The sequence below is a fragment of the Papaver somniferum genome, chromosome 11 (genome assembly GCF_003573695.1).
Source record: "Papaver somniferum cultivar HN1 chromosome 11, ASM357369v1, whole genome shotgun sequence".
Classification (NCBI taxonomy): domain Eukaryota; kingdom Viridiplantae; phylum Streptophyta; class Magnoliopsida; order Ranunculales; family Papaveraceae; genus Papaver; species Papaver somniferum.
Window position 1 is genome coordinate 95426916 of NC_039368.1, and position 12707 is coordinate 95439622.

The 12707-nt window shown below is 36.1% G+C and overlaps 1 protein-coding gene across 1 annotated transcript in view; it reads right to left on the reverse strand.

Annotated features, from left to right (window-relative positions):
• Positions 1-8501: 8501 nt before the first annotated feature.
• LOC113324796 overlaps positions 8502-12707 on the reverse strand; it is a 20679-nt gene continuing 16473 nt past the window's right edge. Inside the window, exons 4-5 of the mRNA XM_026573085.1 lie at positions 8824-9014; positions 8502-8674 (exon numbers count right to left, since the gene is read on the reverse strand). Coding sequence (XP_026428870.1) covers positions 8502-8674; positions 8824-9014 — 364 coding nt within the window. The remainder of the gene's footprint in view (positions 8675-8823; positions 9015-12707) is intronic.

Genomic DNA, 12707 nt, shown 5'->3' on the forward strand with positions numbered 1-12707 from the left:
TACTGATGAATTACCAAATATTGATGGTTGGGATCAATATTCGAGCAACTGAGGAAGTATTGCTCAATTCAAAGAATTATTTACTGGTACCGTGACCCAATAAAATATTAATCAAAATATTTGTGAATTACCGAATATTATTAATTTGGATGGTGATTGCTGAATCAACATAATTTTGTGTTTGAATTTGCTCAGAATGGTGATTCGTGGAGCTTTTGTTCGAAACCCTAATTTTTTGATCAGTCCTTCAACAATTGGTGAATTGCTGAAAATTGGTCATGAGTGAAGAGGGACCGACCACATGGGATGATGAGCGTCCATGTGATGCCCAGTGCTCATGTGAGCACGCACCAGGGTTCTCAGTTTGAGAGTTGGTGAAAGAACGATGATTAAATGCAGGTTTCATCATTTATTGAAATATTGCTGGATTTAGCGCTTGGTGACAAACCTAGGTATGAGAGATGAGGACCGACCAAGAGAGCATAGGACCGGCTCTTGGTGGTCACGGGACCAGTTGTTGGTCATTTGAAGGGTTCTCCAGTTGGTTGGAGAGAGTTCGGGCCCAATATGAGCAATTGAACAAATTAGGTCAGAATTATGAAAACATGTGGGACCGGCTTTGTGCAATCCCTAGGAATGATCCGGTCGGTCATGGAGGCATGCACGTGTTGCCGTGGTGTCCGTGTTTCCATATTGAGAGTTTCAGTATTTTCTGATGTGCGTTCGAGCAACATAATGAATTTTTAGAAGAGTTTCATCTTGACTGAGAATTCTCGATTTTTGTTGGAATGAGCATGTTTGCTCAATTCATCAATATTTTGAAAATATTAAAATAAAAGTGTTTTAATATTTAAAATTGTTGTGAGAGGCTAGCCAGTTGTGCGACTATGTTAGCTTTTGGTTTTCCGTGATTTGAGCAATATTTGAGAAAATATGGAGAAATCATGAATTTTGCTCAAACCCAGGAGTTTCATGAATTGAGGAAAATAATAATTATGCAAGATTAGGGATTGCAAGTTATGGGACCGGCCATGGCTAGGGCATGGCCGGACGGCTAGGTTGCCCGGTCCCGAACATCTTTCCCTATTTTATTATTTTTCATGAATCCTTGAAGTTATGGAGAATCCACGAGTTTTTGTTGAAACGGAGGAGTTTCGTGAGATTAGGGAATAATAATTATAAAAGGCTAAAGATTGTGAGGTGTGGGACCGGCCACGGCTTAGGCATGGCCGGCCGGTTAGGTTGCCCGGTCCCGCACACCTATTCTTATTTTATAATAATATTATTTCGTGAATCCACCAAGTTATGGAGAATTCACGAGTTTTGCAAAAACAAGGAAAGTTGCTAAAACCAACGAGTTTTCGTGAGTTCAAGAAATAAAAAAAAATAAGGAAAATAATGGGAGAGGCACGGGCCGACCATGGCTAGGGCATGGCCGGCCGGCCGGCTGGTGGGCCCGGCCTTGGGTGCCTCTTATTATTTTATTAATATTCATTGTTTTCTCTTGTTTTGCGAAGGATTCCTCATTATTTCATATTTTTTGGACACTCGTTCGTGCATCCGGGTGCTCAGTTATGTATCATTCTCGAGTACACTCGCACCATTTTTGTGGGGCTTACTCAGTGATGGTCCAGATGCCCGGTTGTTGGGTATTTATTACTGATTTATGAAATTCAGTGGAGAATAATTTATGAAACTGAGTAATAAGATGAGTAGTTATTTTATTATCAATCCATAAAATCAGTAGCGTATTGGACTATGGATTCAGAATAATAAAATGATAATTTCATCACCATCTCATGGAATCGCAGATTAGACCATAAAATCGGAGTAATGAAATGAGTGGTGATATCACCATTCCATGGGACCGTGGTGATTCGACCATCAAATCAGAGTAATATCTATTACCATTTCATGAGATCAGCCGTGAATTCGATCATGAAATCAGAGTAATACATTTATCTATTACCATTTCGATCATGAAATAGGAGTAATGAGATAAGATAGATTATCTTCTAGGAATTCAGCGGTGAATATGACCAAGAATTTAATCTCTTGCGTATAGTCAGTAAATCAGCGAGTGTTGCTTATGTCCCGAAGACGTTTTGCCCTCTCAACATTTCATGTATGGAGGACCGCCTGAGTCTATACACGGGTCTCTCTACATAGTCAGGAACTGTGAGTATCACCGTTCTTAAGACGTTGTTGCTCTCAATATTACGGAGAACCGCCCAATTGTTCTTCTATGTAGAGGAAAATTCCTCTATGTAGTCAGGGAACAGTGAGTGTCACCGGTATCCTGAAGGCGTTAAGCTCTCAATCTTATGGAGAACCGCCCAATAACGTTATTCTACATAGAGGCTATGATGAAATGGCTGGTGTCGAACGCTCCGGAGAGGCCTTTTGAGCGACATATGCATCATACTTCGTAATGGATCTCTGAAGCCGTGTCAGAAACATGCAGTATCATGATTTTACGGTTTTGACCTTTGTTGAAAATCCACCATCTACAACAGCAAAACCATGAAAGTGTATGCCATTGAAATGTCTCCCTTAACAAACAGATTTATTTATAAAAGCACCCAAAAAAATTTTATCCAACACAACAACACCAACTGTATTTTTTGGTGATCAGAAAAACCAGACAACCTTTTTTGTTTTTTTTTTCTTTTTTATTTTGTTTTGAACAACAAAGATTCTGAATTTGAATACCCGAAGCTCACATTTCCTTACATTCAAAACAAAAAACAAAAAAATTACATCAACATGACATAACTTTAAGTCTTTGAACATGCATAAAACCCTAATTAATAAATAAAATTTTACTAACTAAGAAAAGTTCCATCATTTGTGAGTCAAGATTACCATCGGCTTCGATGAGGCCGGACCCTCAACACGCTAGCAAGCACACTTAAAGGCGCCACATTTTCGATCACCGTCACTTTCTTCGACGGGAAATCAATACTAAAAAATGTCACCCCTGTAATTAACCAATAATCATCACATATTTAGTAGTACTAACAACTCCCTAACAGAGTGAATTACAACCACTGATTATACTGAATTAGATTACGGGGTGTATGACTACCTTCCATTCTTGAAATATGTTTTCTAACTTTTCCTGCACATCCTTTGCAATGCAAAGAAACCCTTAGAACCACAACCTACATAATTTATGTCATGATGATGATTAAGCACAACAATAGTTCATTAGTGTAAACATGATTTCAGTTCAAAGATTTAATTAATACCTGATCAGGGTCCCTAGTTGAAGAGCAAGTTTTTAAAGTTGGAGGAGAAACAAGATCAAGATTGTCCTTTGGATTCGTTGATGGTGATCTGATTGGAACCAATGGGTTGAATTCAGAAATTGGATCAATATCGGGTAAAACTTCAATATAAGAAGAATCACTCAGTAAGTATCTAATAAGTATAGTCAAAGTTAGTTGACAATGGTATGGTCAAAGTCAGTTGAATATTGTCATATATACTGTCAGTTCTATAGAACTGACAGAGGTGTTATTTCTAATAATTGTTGTATTAAAAGCTGTCTGAGAGAGACACAAGTTTGAAATGAAAACCATTCTGTAATACAATTTTAATACAATTTCTTGAACTTCTTTCTATGTTTAATAATCCTTGAATAACAAAACATAGATTTCTCATGGTATTAGTTTGGTGATCGATCCAACTGAAATCAAACATCAAAGCTCAATAATTTTTCAATAACAATTTACAGCTTTCATCTACAATCTGGGATACAAATCTTCAAAACGTTTCTCCCAACAATTTTTCTAGGGTTCTTGAGTTTTCTGTATGGTAAATTTGAGATATGGAAATAAATTCAACACCCAAGCTACAAAGTCTAACAAGAATCGTAACAACAACAACAACAATCACAGCATCAATTTTCGATCTGATCTTGAAGATTCTCAGAAATCCAATATTGCAATGTCTACTTCCTCTTTTAATGGTACTTCTTTACCCTTTACAAAGATCACTAATTTTGTATCACTGAAACTTGATGGTACAAATTATCTCCTTTGGCGAGATCAATTTGAAGGGGTCTTATTTGCTACATATTTGTATGGTTATGTGAGTGGTGAAATAATTGAACCTCCAAGAAATGTTATGGTGGATGGTGTAGAAACAAAAAATCCAGAATGGGTAAATTGGAGACGGTTAGATAGGCTTGTTTCTGCTTGTCTTAAAGCTAGTTTTACTTCTACTGTTAGTGGAGATGTTCTTGGTCTTACTACTCAAAAGCTATATGGGATTTTCTTGAAACTAGATTTAGAACACAATATCTTGCTAGGAAAAACATGTTGAGAACACAATTACATGGAATTAAAAAGGGAAATCAGTCCATAGTGTGTTATCTTCAAAGGACTAAATCCATCTCTGATTCTTTAGCAGCAATTGGTGAAAAGGTCAGTGATGAGGATCTTATGATGTTCATTATGAATGGTTTAGGAAGTGAGTATGATATTTTTGTTATATCGTCGCAAAATCAGGAGAAGCCTTATACATTTGGTGAAATAAAGGCAAAATTACTTTCTCATGAACAATTCTTGCTTGATAGACAACAAAGTAATACCAATGTATTTGATGATCAAAATATATCTGCTTTTTATGCAAAGAATGGATTAAATTCTTATACAAATCACAAGAAGAATGGAGGAAATTTCAAGAATAGCTCTTATCAAGCTAGATCAAGTTCAAACAATGCAAGTACATATCAGAATGAATCAAACTCTAATAGCAATAGAAGGTTGGATTATAACCATATGTTCTGTCAAATATGTAAGAAGAAGGGGCATTTATCCACACGGTGCTTTTAGGTATCATCCTCCTACTGGTGCTTCTACTACTACTTCTCAAGCTCACTTTGCTACTTCTGAGAATCAAGGAAATTCTTGTATTGGTACAATGCATACTTCCGGGGCTTTTCAACAGGATTTTTAAAGCTTTAATGTTCACCATGCATCAGTAAATGATGATCCTTCTTCATCTAATACAGTTTGGATTTCAGATAGTGGAGCCACAACTCATATGACTGGTGACAGAAATATACTCCAACATACTTCTGAGTACAAGGGCAATGACAGTGTTCAAATTGGCAATTGTAAGAATTTATCTATTTCTCTTACTGGGAATACTACAATTCATACACCTACTATAAGTTTCAAGCTAGATAATGTTTTGCATGTTCCATCCATGAAGCATAATCTGTTATCTGTTGCTAGATTTACTAGAGACAATGTTTGCTCTAGAACTTTTGATCCATATGGTTTTGAGATAAGATGTTTGAAAACTAATGCATTGCTTGCTAAGGGAAAAATTCTTAACAATTTATATCCTATTTCATATGATTTTCTGCATTCTGCTTTTTCATCTGTCGTTGCTTCTCCTAATATATGGCATGACAGGTTAGGTCATCCATCTCCTAGAATTTTACAACAACTTCATAGTAATCATAACATTAATCTTTCTTCTTCTATTTCAAAATCATTATGTAACTCTTGTCAACTTGCTAAAAGCAAAAGATTACCTTTTCAACTTTCATCTTCACATGCTTCTTCTCCACTTGAACTTATTCATTGTGATGAGTGGGGTCTTCCCCTGTTGCTTCTTTAGCAGGTCATAGATATTATATTTTGTTTGTTGATGATTTCTGTAGATTTCATTGGATTTATCCAATGCAAATCAAAACTAATGCTTTTCAATGTTTTAAGCATTTTAAAAGTTTAACTGAAAACTCGTTTCATAGCAAAATCATTTCTTTCCAAACTGATGGAGCTAGTGAGTTAGTAAAAGGTGTTTTTAAATATTTTTTAGATTCTTGTGGCATTCACATAAGAATATCTTGTCCTAATACCCCAGAGCAGAATGGTCTAGCTGAAAGAAAACACAGACACATTACTGAAATGGGGAACTCTCTTCTTTTTAATGCTTCTTGTCCAAAAGAATTTTGGTATGATGCATTTTTAACTACTAATTTTCTTATTAATAGAACTCCAGCTCCAATTCTTCATAACAAATCTCCTTTTGAAGTTCTCTACAATATACCTCCAGATTATTCTCAGTTAAGAATATTTGGTTGTGTGTGTTATCCTTTTTTAGGACATTCTAGAGTTGATAAACTTTCTACCAAGTCAGTTAAATGTATTTTTATTGGTTATAGTTCTTTACATAAGGGTTATAAATGTCATAATGCACTTACTAAAAGAACTTATATCTCTAGACATGTTATGTTTTCTGAATCTGGTTTCTTTTTCTCTCTATCAGTTTCTGCTGTTTTACACACTGATTCTACTCTTGTTGAGTCTTTACCTCCATCTTTTGTATTTGTTCCTTCTACCTCCATTGTTACAAGGTCTCAAAAAGGAATTTCAAAACCTAAAACTTTCTCTGATCATGTAATGCATTATTTTGTTAAACATCCAGTACATTCTGCTTTTACTTCTTTATTGGATACTCCTACTGAGCCAAAGAGTTTCAAAATAGCTATTAAGATTCCTAAGTGGAAAGTATCCATGAAAGAACATACATCGTTAAAGAATAATGACACATGGGAGTTAGTTGATCCTGAACCACGTGAACATTTTAGGTTGCAAATGGGTTTATAGAATTAAATCCAGATCAGATGGCAAGGTTGATAGATTTATGTCAAGATTGGTAGCACTCGGTTACAACCAACAAGATGGAATTGACTATGGTGAAACATTTAGTCCTGTTGTCAAATCTACAACAATAAGAGTAGTTCTCACATTGGTGTCACTAGAGGTTGGTCTATAAAGCAATTGGATGTATCCAATGATTTCTTACATGGAGATTTAACTGAAGATGTCTATATGCAACAACCTCCAGGGTTTGTTGATCCTGAGTTTCCAAACAAAGTGTGTCATTTAAAGAAAAGCTTATATGGTTTGAAACAAGCACCAAGAGCTTGGTTTCAAAAATTTAGTACTTCTCTGATTGCTTATGGTTTTGTGAGAGCTGTATCTGATTTTTCTATGTTTGTCTTTACTTCTGGATTGAATATGATGGTTTTATTACTTTGTGTTGATGATATCATTCTAACTGGAAATTCAGATGCTTTGCTTACTGATCTTGTTAAATATTTGGGCCATAACTTTGCTATGACGGAGTTGGGAGATTTGCATTATTTTTTAGGCTTAGAAGCAGTAAGATATGATGATGCTATAATGCTAACTCAAAAAAAGTACACAATGGAATTACTTACCAAATCTCATATGTTGGAGTGAAATTCTTGTAGTACTCAAGTTACAAAAGGACCAGGAGTGTCAGTAAAAGAAGGAACTTTACTATCAAATGCAACATAGTATAAAACTACAGTGGGAATGTTACAGTATTTATGCTGAACTAGACCAGACATATGTTTTGCAGTTAACTATGTTAGTCAATATATGCATGCTCCTACAGATATTCATCTGCTATTAGTGAAGATAATTCTAAGATATTTAAAAGGAACAATTGGTTATGGTATAACACTAAGAAAAGGAGATATTGACTGCTTAACTGCTTACACTGACGCATAATGGGGCAGTTGTTCTGAGAAAGCTAGGTCTACATGTGGATATGCAATTTTTATGGGTACTTATTTGATTTCTTGGTCAAGCAAAAAGCAACCTACTGTGTCAAGATCAACAACAGAAGTAGAATAAAGCTTTATCAGTTGCTACTGCTGAATTAGAATGGCTTGCCTCTTTATTTTTGAATTACACATTAAACTTAAGAAGCCAATAACTCTGTATTGTGATAATACAAGTGCCATTTACTTATATGCAAATCTTGTCTCTCGTTCCAGGGCCAAACCTATAAAAATTCATTATCATGCTGTGAGGGAGCTCATTGAAGAAGGATTTTTGACTGTTCAACATGTTGCTTCGGAGAATCAGTTAGCAGATTTATTCACTAAAGGACTCTGTGCACCTAATTTTGCTTCCTCGCTTTATCAGCTACTGGGTTTATCTTCATCAGCAAATACTTCACATATTACTTCATCAACTTCTACTACAAGTACTTCTTCTGCTCAAAATTTGCTGCTTGTTATTACTCCTTCTACAGATACTTCTAAGTTCCAAACTTAGACATCTTTACTTTTGTTTGCTTTCTTAGTGATTGTTTTGTTCTGTTTTCTCCTCCTTGAGAGTTGAGTGCTTTGATGTTTGTTACAGGATTTTTATAGCACTTCAAACTGATTAGTGTTCCTACTATCAGTTTGGGGGGGGGGGGGGGGGGGGGGGGTAATAAGAATAGTCAAAGTTAGTTGACAATTGTATGGACAAAGTCAGTTGAATATTGTCATGTATACTGTCAGTTCTACAGAGGTGTTATTTCTAATAATTGTTGTATTAAAGGTTGTCTGAGACAGACACAACTTTGAAATGAAAACCATTCTGTAATACAATCTTTGATACAATTTCTTGAACTTCTTTCTGTGTTTAATAATTATTGAAAAACAAAACATAGATTTCTCAGTATCTTGTAGACCCAGGAGGAGTAAAAAAGTCAGCAATTGGCGTAGAAACAGAGCCTTTTCGAGGACTTAATAAACCTGTAATAGTTAATTTTGAAACAGAGCTTTTCCGAGGAGTAAATACATCAGTGATTGGTTTAGTAACAGAGCTTTTTCGAGGAGTGAATACATCTGTGATTGGTTTAGTAACAGAGCTTCTTATGTGATTAAAATAAGGTCAACAATAGGATTAGCAGAAATATAGCTTTTTCTACTAGTTTTTTTCTCTTGATTTTCCTTGTTGTGGTATGGTTTACATTTTGTTTTGGATCTGGACTTACTAAGATTCTTGGTTAGTGGATGACACGTCGAAGCAGATGAAGATGGATTATTGACAGTGTTATCATCATTGTTATTTAGTGACAGTAAACCTTCTCTGCTTCGTCCAATTATATCTCTGAGATGAGGATTATGCCTGTCAATGGCTCTGCTATTACCACCAATATTAATACTAGCACCACCAGTGTGGTGACTGATAGGTGTAGAATACACCTCGATTTACTATCTATTGGTTATGATTTCTTTGCTATTTTTCTTGTAAATTATGCATTTTACGCGTGTTTTGAGTTTTATAACTATTCTGGAGTCGCATGGAGGAAAAGAAGAAGAAATCACCCAAATTGAGCCGAAAGGGAAAAAGGTTCATTCATAAGCCAAGCACCCAGCAAAAGACTATGAGACATCCAATCTGGGGTGGAAGCTATTGAGTGGGGTGTCATAATCCTGTCCTATCCCAATGATTAACCTAGCCCTATAATCGAGAGACCCTTCTCTCATTGATCTATTTACTCATTCACCTGAAATTAAGAAAGAAAAGAAGCAGAGCTGCTGTTGGTTCCGAGAGATCGAGAAGAACTCTAACCAAGAAGGCGAGGAAGAATTGATAAGAATCGGGTGTGTTTTAAATAGCTTCTGCTGTTATGTTGAGATTGGTTTCTGGAATTGAGCACATGGGATGAAATTAGGGATCTGAATCTGCAAATGAAAAACAAGAAGATGAAATCAGTGGTAAAATTGATATGGGTTTGTTGGAAAAGATCGATATACGGGTTTGTTAGAAATCGAGATGTTCATGAACTGCAGAGTAAATGGGGATTTGTTTGAATCTATGAATAGTGGATGCAGTGAGCATATGTCGTGAATTAGATGGGGTTTGGACCGAGTCGATGATAGATAAGGTTAGCAGCTGTAGAAGATGAATCTGAGTTGTTGCTGAATGAAGAAGTGAGAAGGGAACTGAGCTGCTTCTGAGAATTGTGAATGAATGATGCTTCAACTAGATGTATGTTAGGATGCAGGTTTTTTGCAGGAATGAAGTTAAAAGAGAGGACTTAACTTGGACGGGGAATGTCCTGTAAACAGCCAAAACTCAGTCGGCTTTCTGCTACGGGGAGTTAACTCGGTAGCCGACGATGAAACGATTTGGGGAGTTGATTGCGAGTCTGATGATTGAACCAGCCTCTAACTCTGTTGAGTCAGTACCAGTAAGATTAAGCTGACTCGGCTAACTCCCTCCCTTGACTCGAGTGACTAACGGAAGACCGTCCGTTTGACAGTTAAGTTTGACGGCACCTGACGGAATATTCCGTTATCAGAGAAGAAGATTCCAGACACCGGCAACACTATTCCGGTGACGTTTCAGGCCGGATTCCGGTGATCGCCAGAACTTTTCAGGCGACCAAAAGTACCGAAATTTGTGAAGAATTTTCTAGACTCATGGGTTTGAGGAATTGGACTTGAATTTGGAAAGTGAAGATGGAAGAATTGAGAAAGACAAGGACTTGGAAAGAAGACTTACAATGGGAAAGGGATTATATTCTTAAGAGGAATACAAGCAAATTGAAGCCTATAAATAGAGAAGTTCTCTACTTTACACTTATACACTTTTACACCTCTACACACACAACACTTTTCTTTTATTTATTCTTTGTGTGAACTCCTTAGCATGAGTAGCTAATTCTCTTATTGATTAAGGATGACTTCCTAGTTCTTGACATGTTTTGAGTTTTGTTTTGAATCTATTTTGAAGTTTTCACATGGTTATCGTTTGTTTTTACTAATATGAGTGTTTATGATTGATTGATAGGTTGTTTAGAGTGCACGCTAAACTGATTTGTTAATTTAATCTAAAGATAGTGAAAGTTAGGGAATATGTAATCGTTTCCCGACTCTTTACACAAGTAGAAAACATGAGACCTTGCAGAGGGATTCTGTGGAGCAATTGTGTGTGAAAACAACGCTAGAAAGTGGACCAAGCAAACCGAGTTTAACTACTAGTACTAAACCTAAATTCATAAATTACATCTTGTAAGCGAACCTCAAGGTGGTTCTTTTGAATAGAATCTAATATCTAAGCGGACATTACTCAGTGAAACGAGGAATTTTGGGGTTAGCTAAGCGAACCTGCTATCCTACTGTCGGTGATAATCTGTGACTAATAAAAAATGGAAAAGAACATAACTTGAATCATTGTTTTGCAACGAAGAAGGATTCCTTGATCTTGTTTCTCTTATTCATTTACTTTATCTTTTAATTGTTTTGTTTGTTTTCTTTTGCATTATAAAATCTAAAAAAAATAACCCCTTTGTGACATTATAAGACAACTAAAACCTCTTGCTCCTCGTAGGAACGAACTTGACTACACTATATTACTTGTTAATTATGTGGAAAAATATTAATTAATTTGTTGTGGTTACGACACGCGTCAAATTTTGGCGCCGCTGCCGGGGAGCAGCGGACGATTTAAGTTGTTTTTTTTTTTTGCTTTGTTAGATTCTATATCGTATCTAACTTAGTTTTTGAGAATATTATTTCAGGTACCAGTTTTCCATGTATGGTGGACAAGAGCAAGCATACTACAACAATCAATACGGTTTTGAACCTCCACACTATGTGGGAATGTAAGTCAAGCACCAAGGTGGGATAAGTCTACTTATATTTGGCTTCATTCGAGTTGTATGCATATTATGAATGGATTGCAAGACATGCGACAAATACTAAACCAACTTGACCATGATAGAAAGAACGTCGCACAAACCAATTTCTGCAACACTTTTTCTTACCCGACTCCGGATCGTAGTTATAATCATTCACCCATTCAAAGGGAAGATTCCTGGGAAAGAGAACCCATTGTATCAAACGGTGGTAAGCGTGTGAACGTCAGGAAACTTGCACATAAATTATACAAGTTGGAAGATGATGGAGCCTCGGAAGAGCTTGTCGCAGAAATTAGTAAGACCATTCATATGGAACTTAAACGACGTCTGGATAAAGGTTATGAAACCGATGATGATTCTTATTATGGTGAGTCTGAAAGTGAAGATGATTGTGTTGAAAAGGACCAACCTTTGGAGACTTTTGATGACGCTAGTGTAGCTTACTCGAGACTAGATCTTAATGATCAATCACCTATTCAAAAGGTAGAGCTTGAGGAAGATGCAATTAGTGCTTTAAAAAAATTCCTTAGGGAAAGAAATGAGTCCGCGGTAATGTATGAGCCTTACAACAATGAGGAAGTTATTCCAACTCCGGATCATAATAACGATCCTTCGCCTATTCAAAAGGAGGAGATTGGGTGTGACTTGACTATTGTTATAAGTGGTGTAACACCCTCAAAAGAAGATCTTGCAATTTATACTAAAGAAGATTTTATGAGAGAGGAATGGCCTGATTCCGATGACGAGGATGTTGAAGAGGTGATGCTCGAGAATGAAACCGAATTGAATGGTATTGTGGAAGAACCAATTGAGCTTGCAAAAGATTTTAATGATTATAATGATGCCAAGACTTTGGTTAAGGTAGAAAACGATGAATAATGGTTGCAAGGTTTGATAGAGAACCACGATATAAAAGAGGTAAGTAATTTACTTGAATTTTTAAAGGATGAAGAGGATTCCGTGATACAAGAGATTGTGCAAGGTTTGTCTAACCCTTTGCATATTGATTCTTCTCCTTTACCTCTTATTGGTTTGAATGTATGTGCTTCGAAAGTATTTTTGGATGATTTTGTTTCTAGATATCCACCATTGGAAACACTTGATGCTAACACTATGCAGGTTTTCCAAGAGGAATACATGGAAGTTCCCAAATTCTATGTTCTTTATAACTTCCGAGTGTGGAAAAGAATAAGTGTGGGCGAAATTTCCATCGAGCGATAATATTATTA